The following is an 11,982-nucleotide window of genomic DNA, read 5'->3' on the forward strand; positions in this document are numbered from 1 at the left end:
GGGAGGCCACTATGGCATGGGGCAAGCACTATGGGCAGTCTATCTGAAGTGTACCTGGCGTATAAGACGACCCCCGACTTGGAGGCATATTTTTCAGGGCCAAAAAATCGTCTTATACGCCCGCAAATACGGTATATATTTTTTTAAGCTGAGCCATCCTGCCACCTGTTGGCAGCTCAGCGGCTGCTCAGCTCGGGCCGGGCATCGAACCACTGTTGCTCAGAGCTCAAACTCTTGAGCGAGCTCTTAACCAACTGAGCCACTCAGCTGGCCCTCCATTAAAATATTTTGAAGTCTGCCTTGAAGCATTGAACACTTCATTTATTTGGTTTGAGTGTTAATTTTGTTTTTATGAGTATAGACTAGGACAGATACCTATAAGTCTCGTGTAGTTACTGCTGCAATGGGAGAGCCTGATGCTATTCTAGAGCGTCTTAGGGAAGATTTAACAACATGAGGCGATGGCACTTTTGTGGGTCAACAAGTCTCTGCATTTTTTCCCAGTTGATCGTATGTAGATAAATACCTTCATGTATATGGCGTGTGTGTGTGTGTGTGTGTGTGTGTGTGTGTGTGTGTGTGTGTGTGTGTGAACAGAGTGTCAGGTGGCCAGGATTTTTAGGGGTTTGGGTTTTTTTTTTTCCTTTCTTTCCCCATTTAATTGGTTCTGTTGCCACTCAGTTGATAACAGGAATGGGTGATTGCCTCCATATATACATTGTGGCAAGGTTTTAAAAGAAAGTACAAATTAAAAGTTATCAAGAGTGTCAAAAGTTTAATAAATTGGATGTTTGTAAAAATATCAATACTCAAATGTACCAGGAATCTTAACTATGAAATGGAATTCTATGGTAAATCCTTTTGGTAAAGGTTAGTACCATCTGAGTTTTACAAGTTATTGTGCTCGTTCTTTCTAAGAAAAAGCCTCTCATATGCAGGGAGGCCTTCCATTTGTGCCCTGTGGTGCTGCATGCTGTCACTCTGGCTTTCCTGGGGTGGGGCCACCATGCCAGTACCTCCAGGCTCTGCCCTGAGGACGGGAAAGATGGGCGTTCACCCTGAGTTGCATTAGGAATGAAGCCGGCAGGGCAAGAGGTGGGTGGCTATGAGGAAGGAGTCCAGGCCATGGGGAAATTGTAAAGGATGCAGGTTGTGGTGGTCTTAGCCACTCAGAAGGACTTAGGGGCCTTTTAATTATAGGATGTGTTCACTTCAAGGATCCTTTAGCTAGTGTTGTGGGGCGGGGAGGCGGGGGCTACAGGTAGTGAAGACAAGGATATCCACAGGAACCAAAACAGCCAACCCATTTCACTTGCAATGGGTGGGACAGTTGTCTGTGGTGTCCCGGTGTCAGGGTGCACATCCCTGGGAGAGGCAGCTTGCAGCAACCCCATTAGCTCCCCACCTTTGGGGAAAAGCCTTTTCATATTTTGGCCTTTTTATATCCAGCAAATTCTGTTCTTACCATGTTAATTGTCATTTATTTGTTCTGCGTGTAAAACCCTTCTAAAATGACGTGCCTTTTCAGTATCATGTGCCCCATAATTAGGTAATCCTAGGCTTTTGGAATGCCACAGTGCATGGCTAACTACCCCCAATTGCAGTTGGAGAGCCTCCGGCATGGCTGTCCTGTCCCTGCCCCTGTCCCTGTGGTGTGTGCTGAGGGGAAAATGCCGCATTCTGCCAAGTGTAGGACACTAGGGGTTTCTGTCCTAACTCCACACCCCCGGGCTGCCACCAGCTCGCCCTCCACCTGCCCCACTGTGGGACTGTTAAACACCCCAAAGATGGAGAGTGGACAGAACTTCTATGTCTCCCATACTGGCTGGAACACGCTGTTCAAGGGACTTCCTCACCACGGAGCAGGTATATGTCAGGTTTTTCATTTTTACATGGAGGGAGTTAGCTTTCTACGAACGTGTGTGTGATCTAAATCAATAGACATTGCAGTGGTCCTCTGCAGCTCATTACGAGGGATGTGCATTCCTAGGACAGGAGAGCAGCCACTCAAACACGGGAAACATCGTTTCAAGAAAAAACTATTTTTTTTTTTTGTAAAGGAAATTGAATGTAGTCTTGTGCATCTGAAAATTTGTATAATAACTTAAAGGTATAAACATCTATTTTTCCAGAGGTTTCTTCTATTCCGTTCGCTTATGTTGAGCTTCTCTAATTTTTTTTCTTTCTTTCTTTTTGGTGTGTCTCAAAACTATACACATTTATTATCTTAAAGTTCTAGAGTTCACAAGTCCACAGTGGGTCTCAAGGTGTCGGCAGGTCCACATTCCTGCTAGAGGCTCAGGGAAAGTGTTTCCTGCCTTTTCCAGCTTCTGGAGGTGGCCGCACACCTTGACCCATGGCCCTTCGTCCACTGTCAAAGCCAGCAGTGACAGGTGGAGTCCGTACATCTCATCTCTGAGATGAGCTTCTCCATCTCCCTTCCCACACTGAAGGACCCTGTGATGACATTGAGTCTCTGAATAATTTAGGGTAACAAGCTTGGCCTGAGGTCAGCTGCCATGGCACGTACCACAGTCACAGCGGTGGTGGGCAGGAATGCACAGCTCTGGAGGCACAAACCCTTTAGATCTCTTTGCCCTACTTTTTTTTTTTTTTTAAAGGTTTTTATTGGGGAATTGGGGTTGGGGGGGTGAACAGACAAGTTGCTGTCCTTTTGTTCTTCAGTCTAGTTGTGGAGGATGTTGCTTCATTGGCCCATGTTGGTATTATCATTGCGCTCTTCCCAGGTGAGGCAGTCGTTTGCCGGCCATGGACAGCTGCTCACAGCAGCTCAGGAAAGTGCATGCCAGCTGCCAGCCAGCCCCACTGCAGCCTATGCCTGCGACTCACAGCAGCCCAGCTCCATGTCAAGCTGTTGTTCACCATCTTAGCTATAAAGGGCGCAGTGTCACTGGCCCGCATGTGGGATCCGAACCGGGGCCCTGCTGCCCAGAGTTGGTGTCCCAAGCCAACTCCTAACCAACGTGCTGCTCTGCCGGCCCTTTGCTCTCTTTTTTATCTTTATGATCTTCATGAATAAATAGGAAATAAAGAAGTCATTTCGTGCTACCATTCAATTTTTTTTTAGTTGCTGAAAACAAAGTTACTACCTGATTGATCTTTGATTCTAAGAATAAGGGTATAGGTATAATTATATCATGAATCTTATTAAATTAAGAATTTTTTTCATATATTTTTTAGTTTCATGAAAAAGCCCAAAAGTTTTAAAAATCTGTTTACTTAACCTTTTCCTGGTATCCACTATTCTGGGACAACAAAACACTCATATAATTTATTCCATGTGTCTTTCACCAGACATGTCCCTCAGCAGTCAGGGACACTAGTTTCCTCCCGCTTACAGTTGACCTTGGCTTTCTGCATTGGACTTGGGCAATTGGGACTGTGTTGATCTGCACAGCTTTATGCTGGCTCACATTTAAAGACAAGAAGCATCTGGAGTCCAGGCTTCTCCATGCTGTGTGCCAGCTGTTATGGTGCGTAGGGTCCTAGGCTTGAAAGTGATCGTGAGCAGGTCGCATACCTTGTCTCAGAAGTAATGAAGGGCTGTCAGATGCTCCTTAATGTAATGGGGCTGTATTTTAACACTGGAAAGGGAGATCCAGGGCTTAAACCTCAGAGAACCAGAGTCTTGGGGCCAGGAGCTCACAGATGGGTAATAATCAGGCCCTTAGGAAGAAGCACTGCCTGGAGTTTCCTGAGCCCTGTGTTTGAAATTAGCATGTTTACATATGTGCTTGTCTTCTCAGGTCCGGGCCCATCAGCTGGTCTTGCCGCCATGTGACGTGGTTATCAAGGCTGTGGCTGACTACGTCCGCAACATCCAGGACACCTCAGACTTGGATGCCATAGCTAAAGATGTTTTCCAGCATTCTCAGGTAGAAATGCAAGCTGCTGGGTAGCACTTTGCACGCTCGTGTGTGTCAGGTTTGGAAGAGGCTTGAGAGGCACATGCTGGCTGGCCATGTCCAGGAGCGCTTACCCAGCTGTCAGGCCTCCATGTCGGCTGGGAGGGCTGGCCCTTCACCAGCCTTCACTCTGGCCTGCACAGAGGAGGGCTTGAGGGAGGCGAGTGGTAAGGTCTCTGTTGCTCCTAGGGCCATCATCATAACTAACAGGATTTCTACTAAGAAGACAGACGTATCAAGTGGGTCAAATGGAACTGTGAACTCTGACTTGTCCTTCCCTTCAGCTGATGGTCAGGGGGTTTCTTCTTCCTTTTATGGAAAGGAAGGAATTTTAGGGCTGGGGTGAGTAAAAGAGGTGAAGTTTGTGTGATTTCCTATCTACTCCCTGAGCAAGCTGCCCCACTTGCTGGACTTGGACATTGAAATGTCTCTTGGCTAAGGGGAAATTGAGGGCTGCATCCCAGGTCTCTAACTGCTGCTTCAGATTCTGTGTTAACTGTTGGCTCTGTTGATTTTCCTTAAAGATTTTAATGTCATTCTAAACTCTTATCTAGCTTGAAAGGCTACAGATCATTATTCATGTACTGAATTATAAAAATATGTTGAAACATATGACCAGTGGCTTGCTAATTTACAGAGGTTTTCCTGTGTTTATTTCAGTCTAGAACAGATGACAAAGTTATTCGATTTAAGAGAGCAATTGGATATTATTCAGCGACTAGTAAGCCTGTGGCATTTCACCCACCACACTACTTTGGTAAGTAAATCAAGGTCTCTGTGATGAATGCTGACCGTGCAATAACCAAGGAGATGTAAATATTCACCTGGTAACCTTGTAGGTTTCTTTTGAGATGAGATTTCTGCAGTTATACAGGTAAGTGTAATGAATGACCTTGGCAGGCTCAGTAGGAATCCCTGACAACATTGAGGAGCAAGAGGAAACTTATAGAGACTTACGAAAATGGAGGATAAGAGCAGGGCCATGAGGACCAAGGTTCCAGGTCAGGGGTCGGCAAACGGCGGCTCGCAAGCTGCAGGCTCTGAAGTAAAATTGAAAATGAAAATAAAACTATCATAGTTTCATTTATAAAAGTTTTAAAGGTTATTATTCACATAATGTAAAAACATATTTATGGCTCTCGAATAATTTATAAATTGTTGTGAGGGACAGGATTGGCTCTTCCAGGGGTCGGCAAACTTTTGAGACGGAACGTACCCAAAGAGCCGCATGTGGCTCGCGAGCTGCAATTTGCTGACCCCTGACCTAGATGATGGGGACAAGTCTCTGTCCCTGAGGTGCTCTCTTGTCAAGTATGCGGGGATGTGGAAGACCCTCGGGTCTACAATGCCTTCAGAAATGCATGGATGTGTATCTCCCCTTTTGTTGCCTGTTTTTGGCAAAAGACCAAATTTAGCTCAAAAGATCTGAAATTGAGGAATAAAAACAATTATAAGCTGTTCGCCTGAAGCCCGCTTGGCAGTGACTATCTCGTGGGTGGTCGGAAGGCACTGACCATAATAAGTACTCGCCTCCTTCCAGGGTCAGGTTGCCTTTCTTGGGGTCCAGACCAGTAAAGCTTTGACATTGTGCTGCCAGCTGTTGTTCCAGCGTGCTCGCTACGTATATGTTCCTGAGAGTGTCAGAGGAGTTAGATTTCTTACTGGTTTAGAAGATTCATCCCAGGGTTGGAAATGTCCCTAACAATTTCCTTTACATTCATTTGCTTGTTCAAGCACAGTGCTACTGTGTGCTGTGTGCATGGGGGTACAGAGCTAAAAGTGAAGTGCTGGCTTTCTCTGGGGGGAGCGACACACAAAAGTGTGGGTGCTCTTGGTGCCTTGGGACCTAGGAGGGTGGGGCAGCTGACGCATACTGTGTCCCTCTGCTGTGCTTGTCACAGGTATCCCTTTAGGACCCCGTACACGCTCTTGTGCTCCCCCTGCCACCATTCATTTTCCTCCCAGCAACCAGAGTAATGTTTAAAAATGTCTGTTGGCCCATGCCACTCCAATCTCACTTGGAATAAACTCCCAACTCTGCACCTAGTCCCCCACGGTCTGGCTCCTGCTGCCCTCTGCTTCTCAGTCTCCAGGCCCTGGCTTAGTTCCAGCCTGGAATGTGCCACACTGGCTCCTGCTCTGGGACCTCAGCGCCAACTGTGGGCCTAGAGCTCTCTCTCCCTGACTTCCTGTGCTTGGGACATTTCAATTTCTGAGATCCCAGCTTCACTGTCACTCCTCTGGGGCCTTTCGGGACTGGCTGAGCTATATTAGTCACTAGGCCATCATCATGGCACCTCACTTTAATTCTAATTCTCTGCACATTCCTTCACACCCACCTCCCACTCCTAAGAATGTCAGGTCTGGGAGAACCAGGACCTTACTTGCCACCTTCACTCTTGTATCCCCAGTGGCAAGACTGAATGACTTAATCCACAAAAAGTTGTTGAATCAGGAGAGTGAAACAATTGGATGTGATTTAGGGACTACCTTTGGAAGAGAGGGCAGGGAGTGTTGGAAGGAAGGAGACTTGACACCAGGTATTATCAGTGAAGGAGAGATGTGATGGGGACAGACAGATAAAGCTCCCGGGACAGGCGGTGTCCAGTAGATGCTGTTGAGATGGATGAGAGACAGGGTTCTGAGGCCGAGGGCATCCTGATAACTCCCCTCTTGGCCACAGGCCACAGGTGTCCTGTTTTATTAAAGTGAGATACTTCCTTGAATGTGAAAAGAGAAAGTGTATATAAAGTGCTTTAATGAATGCTTGTTACACAGCAGGTACTATCACTGTTATTCTTGTAGGAACAATGGCCAGAAAAGGCAGTTGAATGATTCATATTGAAGAAATGGTCAGAAAGCCTGAAAGAAGTTCACAGGAGGCATTGGCATTTCCTGTATCTCTAAGTGACCTGTGGTCCTCCTGTGACAGTTGTAGTTTGAACAATCATTGTCATGTACTTGGGACTAGAATACTTATTTAAGAGGAGGAAATTAGGAGACAAAGGATGGAGAAAGACATTTGACTTAACATTTGTCATTGATCTTAGCTGATAGATGAGGTTTAAATTAGGTTTGAGCTTCTTAAAAATAAGTAATGTTCTATAAACTGCTTTCCTGTTTTTATTAAATTTTCAAACGACATTTCAAGGTAAGTATTTTATAAATGAAGTCGACACTCTTGAATTCACTTTCACTCTCCCCAGTGTTTTATGGAGAAGAGTGGTGAAATTAGCAAAGAATTTGAGGTGTTTAGAGTGACATTTTCAGGAAAGTTAATATAGGTGATAAGTACCTATCAATCCTTCTACAAAGCATTTTCTGATCCTTCTGACAGTTGCTGCAGACATCTGAATTTTACAGCAAAGGGACTCCTGAAGCCCTGGCACAGAATCGCAGAGGGCAGGAAATGGGAGGCAGTGTAGAAGTCCCAGTGTTGTGTGTGGCCTGGGGTGTCGGGAGGAGATTAGAGAGAGGTTGGGGCAAGTTTCTGAAGGAAGGTTTATTTCAGGTTATATACACAGAATTTGGAGCCAGCAGAAACGGATTCACGTAAAAATAACTTGTTTTTTTTCTGAAAAGTACATATTGGGTTGTCGGAAAAGTCATGACGCATTTTTGCAACGAGAAACAGAAAAAATACGTCATGACTTTTCCGACAACCCAATAGAAACAAAAGTAATCTGATTGATTACTTTTGATTTTGCCTGTAGTGTTAATAGAGTCCCATTGTGGAACTAAGCAGAGTGAGGACTGAAATGAAAATCAAGAGTCTAGAAGCAACATGGACTTGGGGAAATGGCTTTCTTGGCATCTCAAGTTAGAACCCAAGACTTATTTTTCATAACAATATTCTTACAAGTAGTAGGTAGATCATAAGTGGCCTTTTCCAACCATAGTCAATTATATTATTCTACAGGAAAACACATTCAGGATTTTGAACAATCATTGGAACATAACTTTCTTGTTCATTAGAACCTGTCTGTATTAATCATTTTAGAAATTAGATTGTGTATAGAGTTTGGAAGAAATTTTAGAGAATCATACTAGAAGCTTAGACTATGGCTATTGGGAATAAAAATGGGGAGAGCTGATTCTAACCATTTTCTAAACCTGGCTGAAATTTTAGGCTCTACCCCGGAACTGCTATATCAGGATCTTAATTGGCTTAAGAATTCTGTATTTTCAAAAGAAAAACCTTCCTGGCTGGGCCCACATGGGTTGGCTTTGGATAACAACTGCTTGTCTTCGTGATTTTCTACTGAGCCTATGGTCCTCGGCAGTTCAATCTGAGAAAACCTCAGATCTCCACATAGTTATTGGATGGTTGTAGAATTTACAGAAGGGAACTCACATGCCCCCTGTCCAATTCATTTTTTTTTAAGCTGAGCCATCCTGCCACCTGTTGACAGCTCAGCGGCTGCTCAGCTCGGACCAGGAATCGAACCACTGTTGCTCAGAGCTCAAACTCTTGAGCGAGCTCTTAACCAACTGAGCCACTGGGCCGGCCAACCCCTGTCCCATTCTTATGAGGCCCAATCTGCACAGTGTGTAGTCCTTTTCAGAGTGAAAAAAAAAGAATGTGTTACAGTCCATACGATTTTTACACTGTGGACTCCCAGAAATTATCTGTTCTTAGATCGTTTGAAAATAAGTTACAGATGAGATTTGTATTATTTTTTAAACTATTTACTATGCCAGAAATACTGTATTGGGAACTGGGGATCTAGAGATGATTATAATTTTGTCCTCTCCATCACAGCACTTAACGTCCATCTCATCTCACCAGAGACTCCCCAGTCTAAGTGAAAGCACAAGTAACATATGTCAAAATTGAATTGTCATCAGTGTTTGGTTCCCTGGTTAAATCAGTAGTTCTTAAAACCCTAGCTGTGCTTCAAAATCAATGGCAGAATTAAAAAAATAACAAATAACACAGAAATGCTAGTGGCTCCCTCAGGTTGGCGCATGTAGACTTTGTAAGCACGAGCTAATCCTGGTATATTTGTAAAGAGCCACCCAAGTGAAACCGTGGCCCAGTGAGTCTGAAAAAACAGGAACGGTTTCTTCCCAGCCTCCCTCAGTGAAAAGCAGATGAATTCCCACTGCATACCTATTTGAATGGCCAAAACTGGAACACTGATACCACCAAATGCTGACAAGGCTATGGAGCAACAGGAACTCTCATTGCTGATGGGAATGCAAAATGGTACAAAACTAAACATACTCTTTCCAGAGGATCCAGTTAATCACGTTCCTTGACATTTACCCAAAGGAGCTGAAAACTTAAGACTACACAAAAACCTGCACACAGATATTTATGGCAGCTTTATTCATAACTGCCAAAACTTGGAAGCCACCAAGATGTCCTTCAGTAGGTGAATAGATTCATAAACTGTGATATATCCAGATAATGGAATATTATTGAACGCTAAATAGAAGTGAGCTGTCAAGCCATGAAAAGACATGGAGGAATCTTAAACGTGTCTTGTTACTAAGTGAAAGGAGCCAGTCTTAAAAAACTACATACCATATGATTCCAACTCTGGTGACGTTCTGGAAAAGGCAAAACTATGGAAACAGTAAGAAAGCCAGGGGTTGCCAGGGTTTGGGGGTGAGAAAGGAATGAACAGGAAGAGCACAAGATTTTTAGGGCAACAGAACTATTTTTGATGACAGCATTGAGTAGATACATGTCCTTGTAAATTTGTCCAAATCCTTAGAATGCCCAAGAAGAGGAAACCCTAATGTACACTGTGGACTTGAGTTAATAATATATCAATACTGGATCATCAGTTGTAACCAATGTACTACAATAATGCAAGGTGTATACTTTATCCTTAAGTTTTCTGTAAACTAAAACTGCTCAAAAAATTGTCTATTAATTAAAAAAAGAGTAAATGAGCTCCTCAATGTGTTCAGTTCATGGCAGGCCCTGTGCTAGGTACTGGACCAGGTGATAGGCCAGACAGATGTCATCCTTGCCCTTGTAGTCACATGAAAGGAGGAATCCTACAGGAATGGGAACAAGAAGGTCAAGGAAGAAAAACCTGATTAAACTCGTGCTTGATTAAAGCCGCGCGTGCCCTTGTTTGATGAAGCTAAAGTTTGGGGGTAATGTTTGAGGTAGGGTAGGAATTTTGCAAGGTGACAATAGGGAGGAAGTATATGCACAGGAGCTATCCCGAGGTGAGAAGATGGGGTGTGGAAGAAACAGAAGAATGTGGCTGGAGCACAGGAAGCAGGGGAAAGAGTGGCCAGGTGATGCTTGTCAGGCTGGGTGCAGTGGCCACGCATGGCCTTTCTTTGACTTTCGACTTAACTCCTTAGGACCACAAAAACTCGTTGAAGGATTTTTCATTATAAAAACTTGTTATTTTGAAACTATCGTCCACACAATGTATTTGTACAGGAAATGAAACAAACATTAGTGGAACATTGCTAATATTAGAGCCCTCTCCTCATTACATTCCCCTGCCCTCCATCACCTCGAATTTTATATTCATGGTCCCTTGCTTGTCTTTATTGTGTTTGTACCCTGAGTACTAATTGGAGCTGTGGAAGTAGGCGGGTTTCCCTGTGGAGGTTTTCTCTGGAGGACACACTCTGTACAGAGGTCCTGCCTGGGATCAGGGAGAGGAGGTGGAGCTGGGAGCCCAGAGCAGTGCAGCCAGAGGAGGAGTTGTGACAAGAACAGTTTTCAGCCGAGGTGAGGAGGAGGCTTCTGTGGCACTCACAGCTCCTAAAATAAGTTTTAGTTTTGCAGCTTCGTCTCTGCTCACAGATGTGGAAGAGGGCAGGATAGGTGGCCAGCACCCGTCCTCCAAACCCACCTGCAGTTCCTTCCATAAAGGGTGGGGCTTGACATGGGAGGAAGGATTGAACAGGCTTAGCCTGTTACGGGGATGATGAAAGCCGAGGGGGAAGAGGGTGACAGAGCCCCTGGTCCCTTGGAGCACAGAAGTAGGGGTCTGGTGGGGACCAAGGGAGGCTGCAGGGCAGCAGGACTGCCCAGCAAATAAGAGAATTCTGCGGGGGACCATATGGAAATCAGAGTAATTGCTATTGGGCAAAGAACAGACTCTGCACAGTGAGCACAAAGAAAGGACCTCTGGCTCTCTCAAATGCCAGGGTGCTGGCAGGGTGCCCCGAGTCTTGACAGGCCCCTAAGACTGGCACATTCTACTAGACCAGGTCAGAGGATGCCAGTTCACAAAATGCCAAACACTGGTGACTGAATGTACGAGTACAAGAGGACAGAAACGAGTGCCATCCTAACTGCAGTGATGGAACTCCAGCTTCAGGGCCAGGACTCTGAAGGACACCTGTGCAAATGGACAAGCAGGGGTGAAAGAGGACATAACTGCCCACACTGCTCCTAAAGCTTGACCTCATCCTCCTGCCCTGAGACCGAGGTGCACCTGGGCCTTGGGACTGTAGTGAGACCGTCCGTGTACGCACTGCGCCATGACTTGCCCCGTTCCCACTCGGCAGTATGCTTTTGAGACTCCCCGTCACTTCACATAGGTTAGCCTTTTTGTTTTCAAATCTTGTCTGAATCCTACGCCGCAGATGTGTGTAATCTACTTAACCCGTGTCCTGTGGTCATCATCTAGAGTACTTTCAGTTTTTTTGCTATTCTACTTTTAAAAAAAATTTTTTTTGTCACCAGGCATTCAATATTATACTGTTGTACTACACTTCACTAATAAGTTTTTTAAACCTTTTTTTTTTTTTTTTTAAGATTTTATTGGGGAATTGGGAGAGGGGAACAAACAGGTTGCTATTCTTTTGTTCTTCAGTCTAGTTGTGGAGGATGTCGCTTCACTGGCCCATGTTGGTATTGTGATCATTGCGCTCTTCCCGGGTGAGGCAGATGGGTCGCCGGCCATTGGACGGCAGCTCACGCCAGCTGCCGGCCACTCATGCTGGCTGCTGGCCGGCCACTCACGGTAGCTTATGGCAGCCCACTGCATCCTACGCTGTTGCCGACCACTCACGGCAGCCAAGCTCCAGGTCGAGCTGTTGTTCACCATCTTAGCTGTAGAGGGCGCAG

General features: G+C 45.1%; 1 protein-coding gene across 2 annotated transcripts in view; it reads left to right on the plus strand.

Annotated features, from left to right (window-relative positions):
- FAM120A (family with sequence similarity 120 member A) overlaps positions 1 to 11,982 on the plus strand; it is a 112,663-nt gene that overhangs the window by 40,486 nt on the left and 60,195 nt on the right. For both annotated transcript variants that reach the window (XM_019628372.1, XM_019628373.1), the window contains exons 4-5: positions 3,768 to 3,896; positions 4,587 to 4,683. In XM_019628372.1, the coding sequence (XP_019483917.1) occupies positions 3,768 to 3,896; positions 4,587 to 4,683 (226 nt within the window). The remainder of the gene's footprint in view (positions 1 to 3,767; positions 3,897 to 4,586; positions 4,684 to 11,982) is intronic.

The sequence above is a fragment of the Hipposideros armiger genome, unplaced genomic scaffold (genome assembly GCF_001890085.2).
Source record: "Hipposideros armiger isolate ML-2016 unplaced genomic scaffold, ASM189008v1 scaffold_783, whole genome shotgun sequence".
NCBI lineage: Eukaryota > Metazoa > Chordata > Mammalia > Chiroptera > Hipposideridae > Hipposideros > Hipposideros armiger.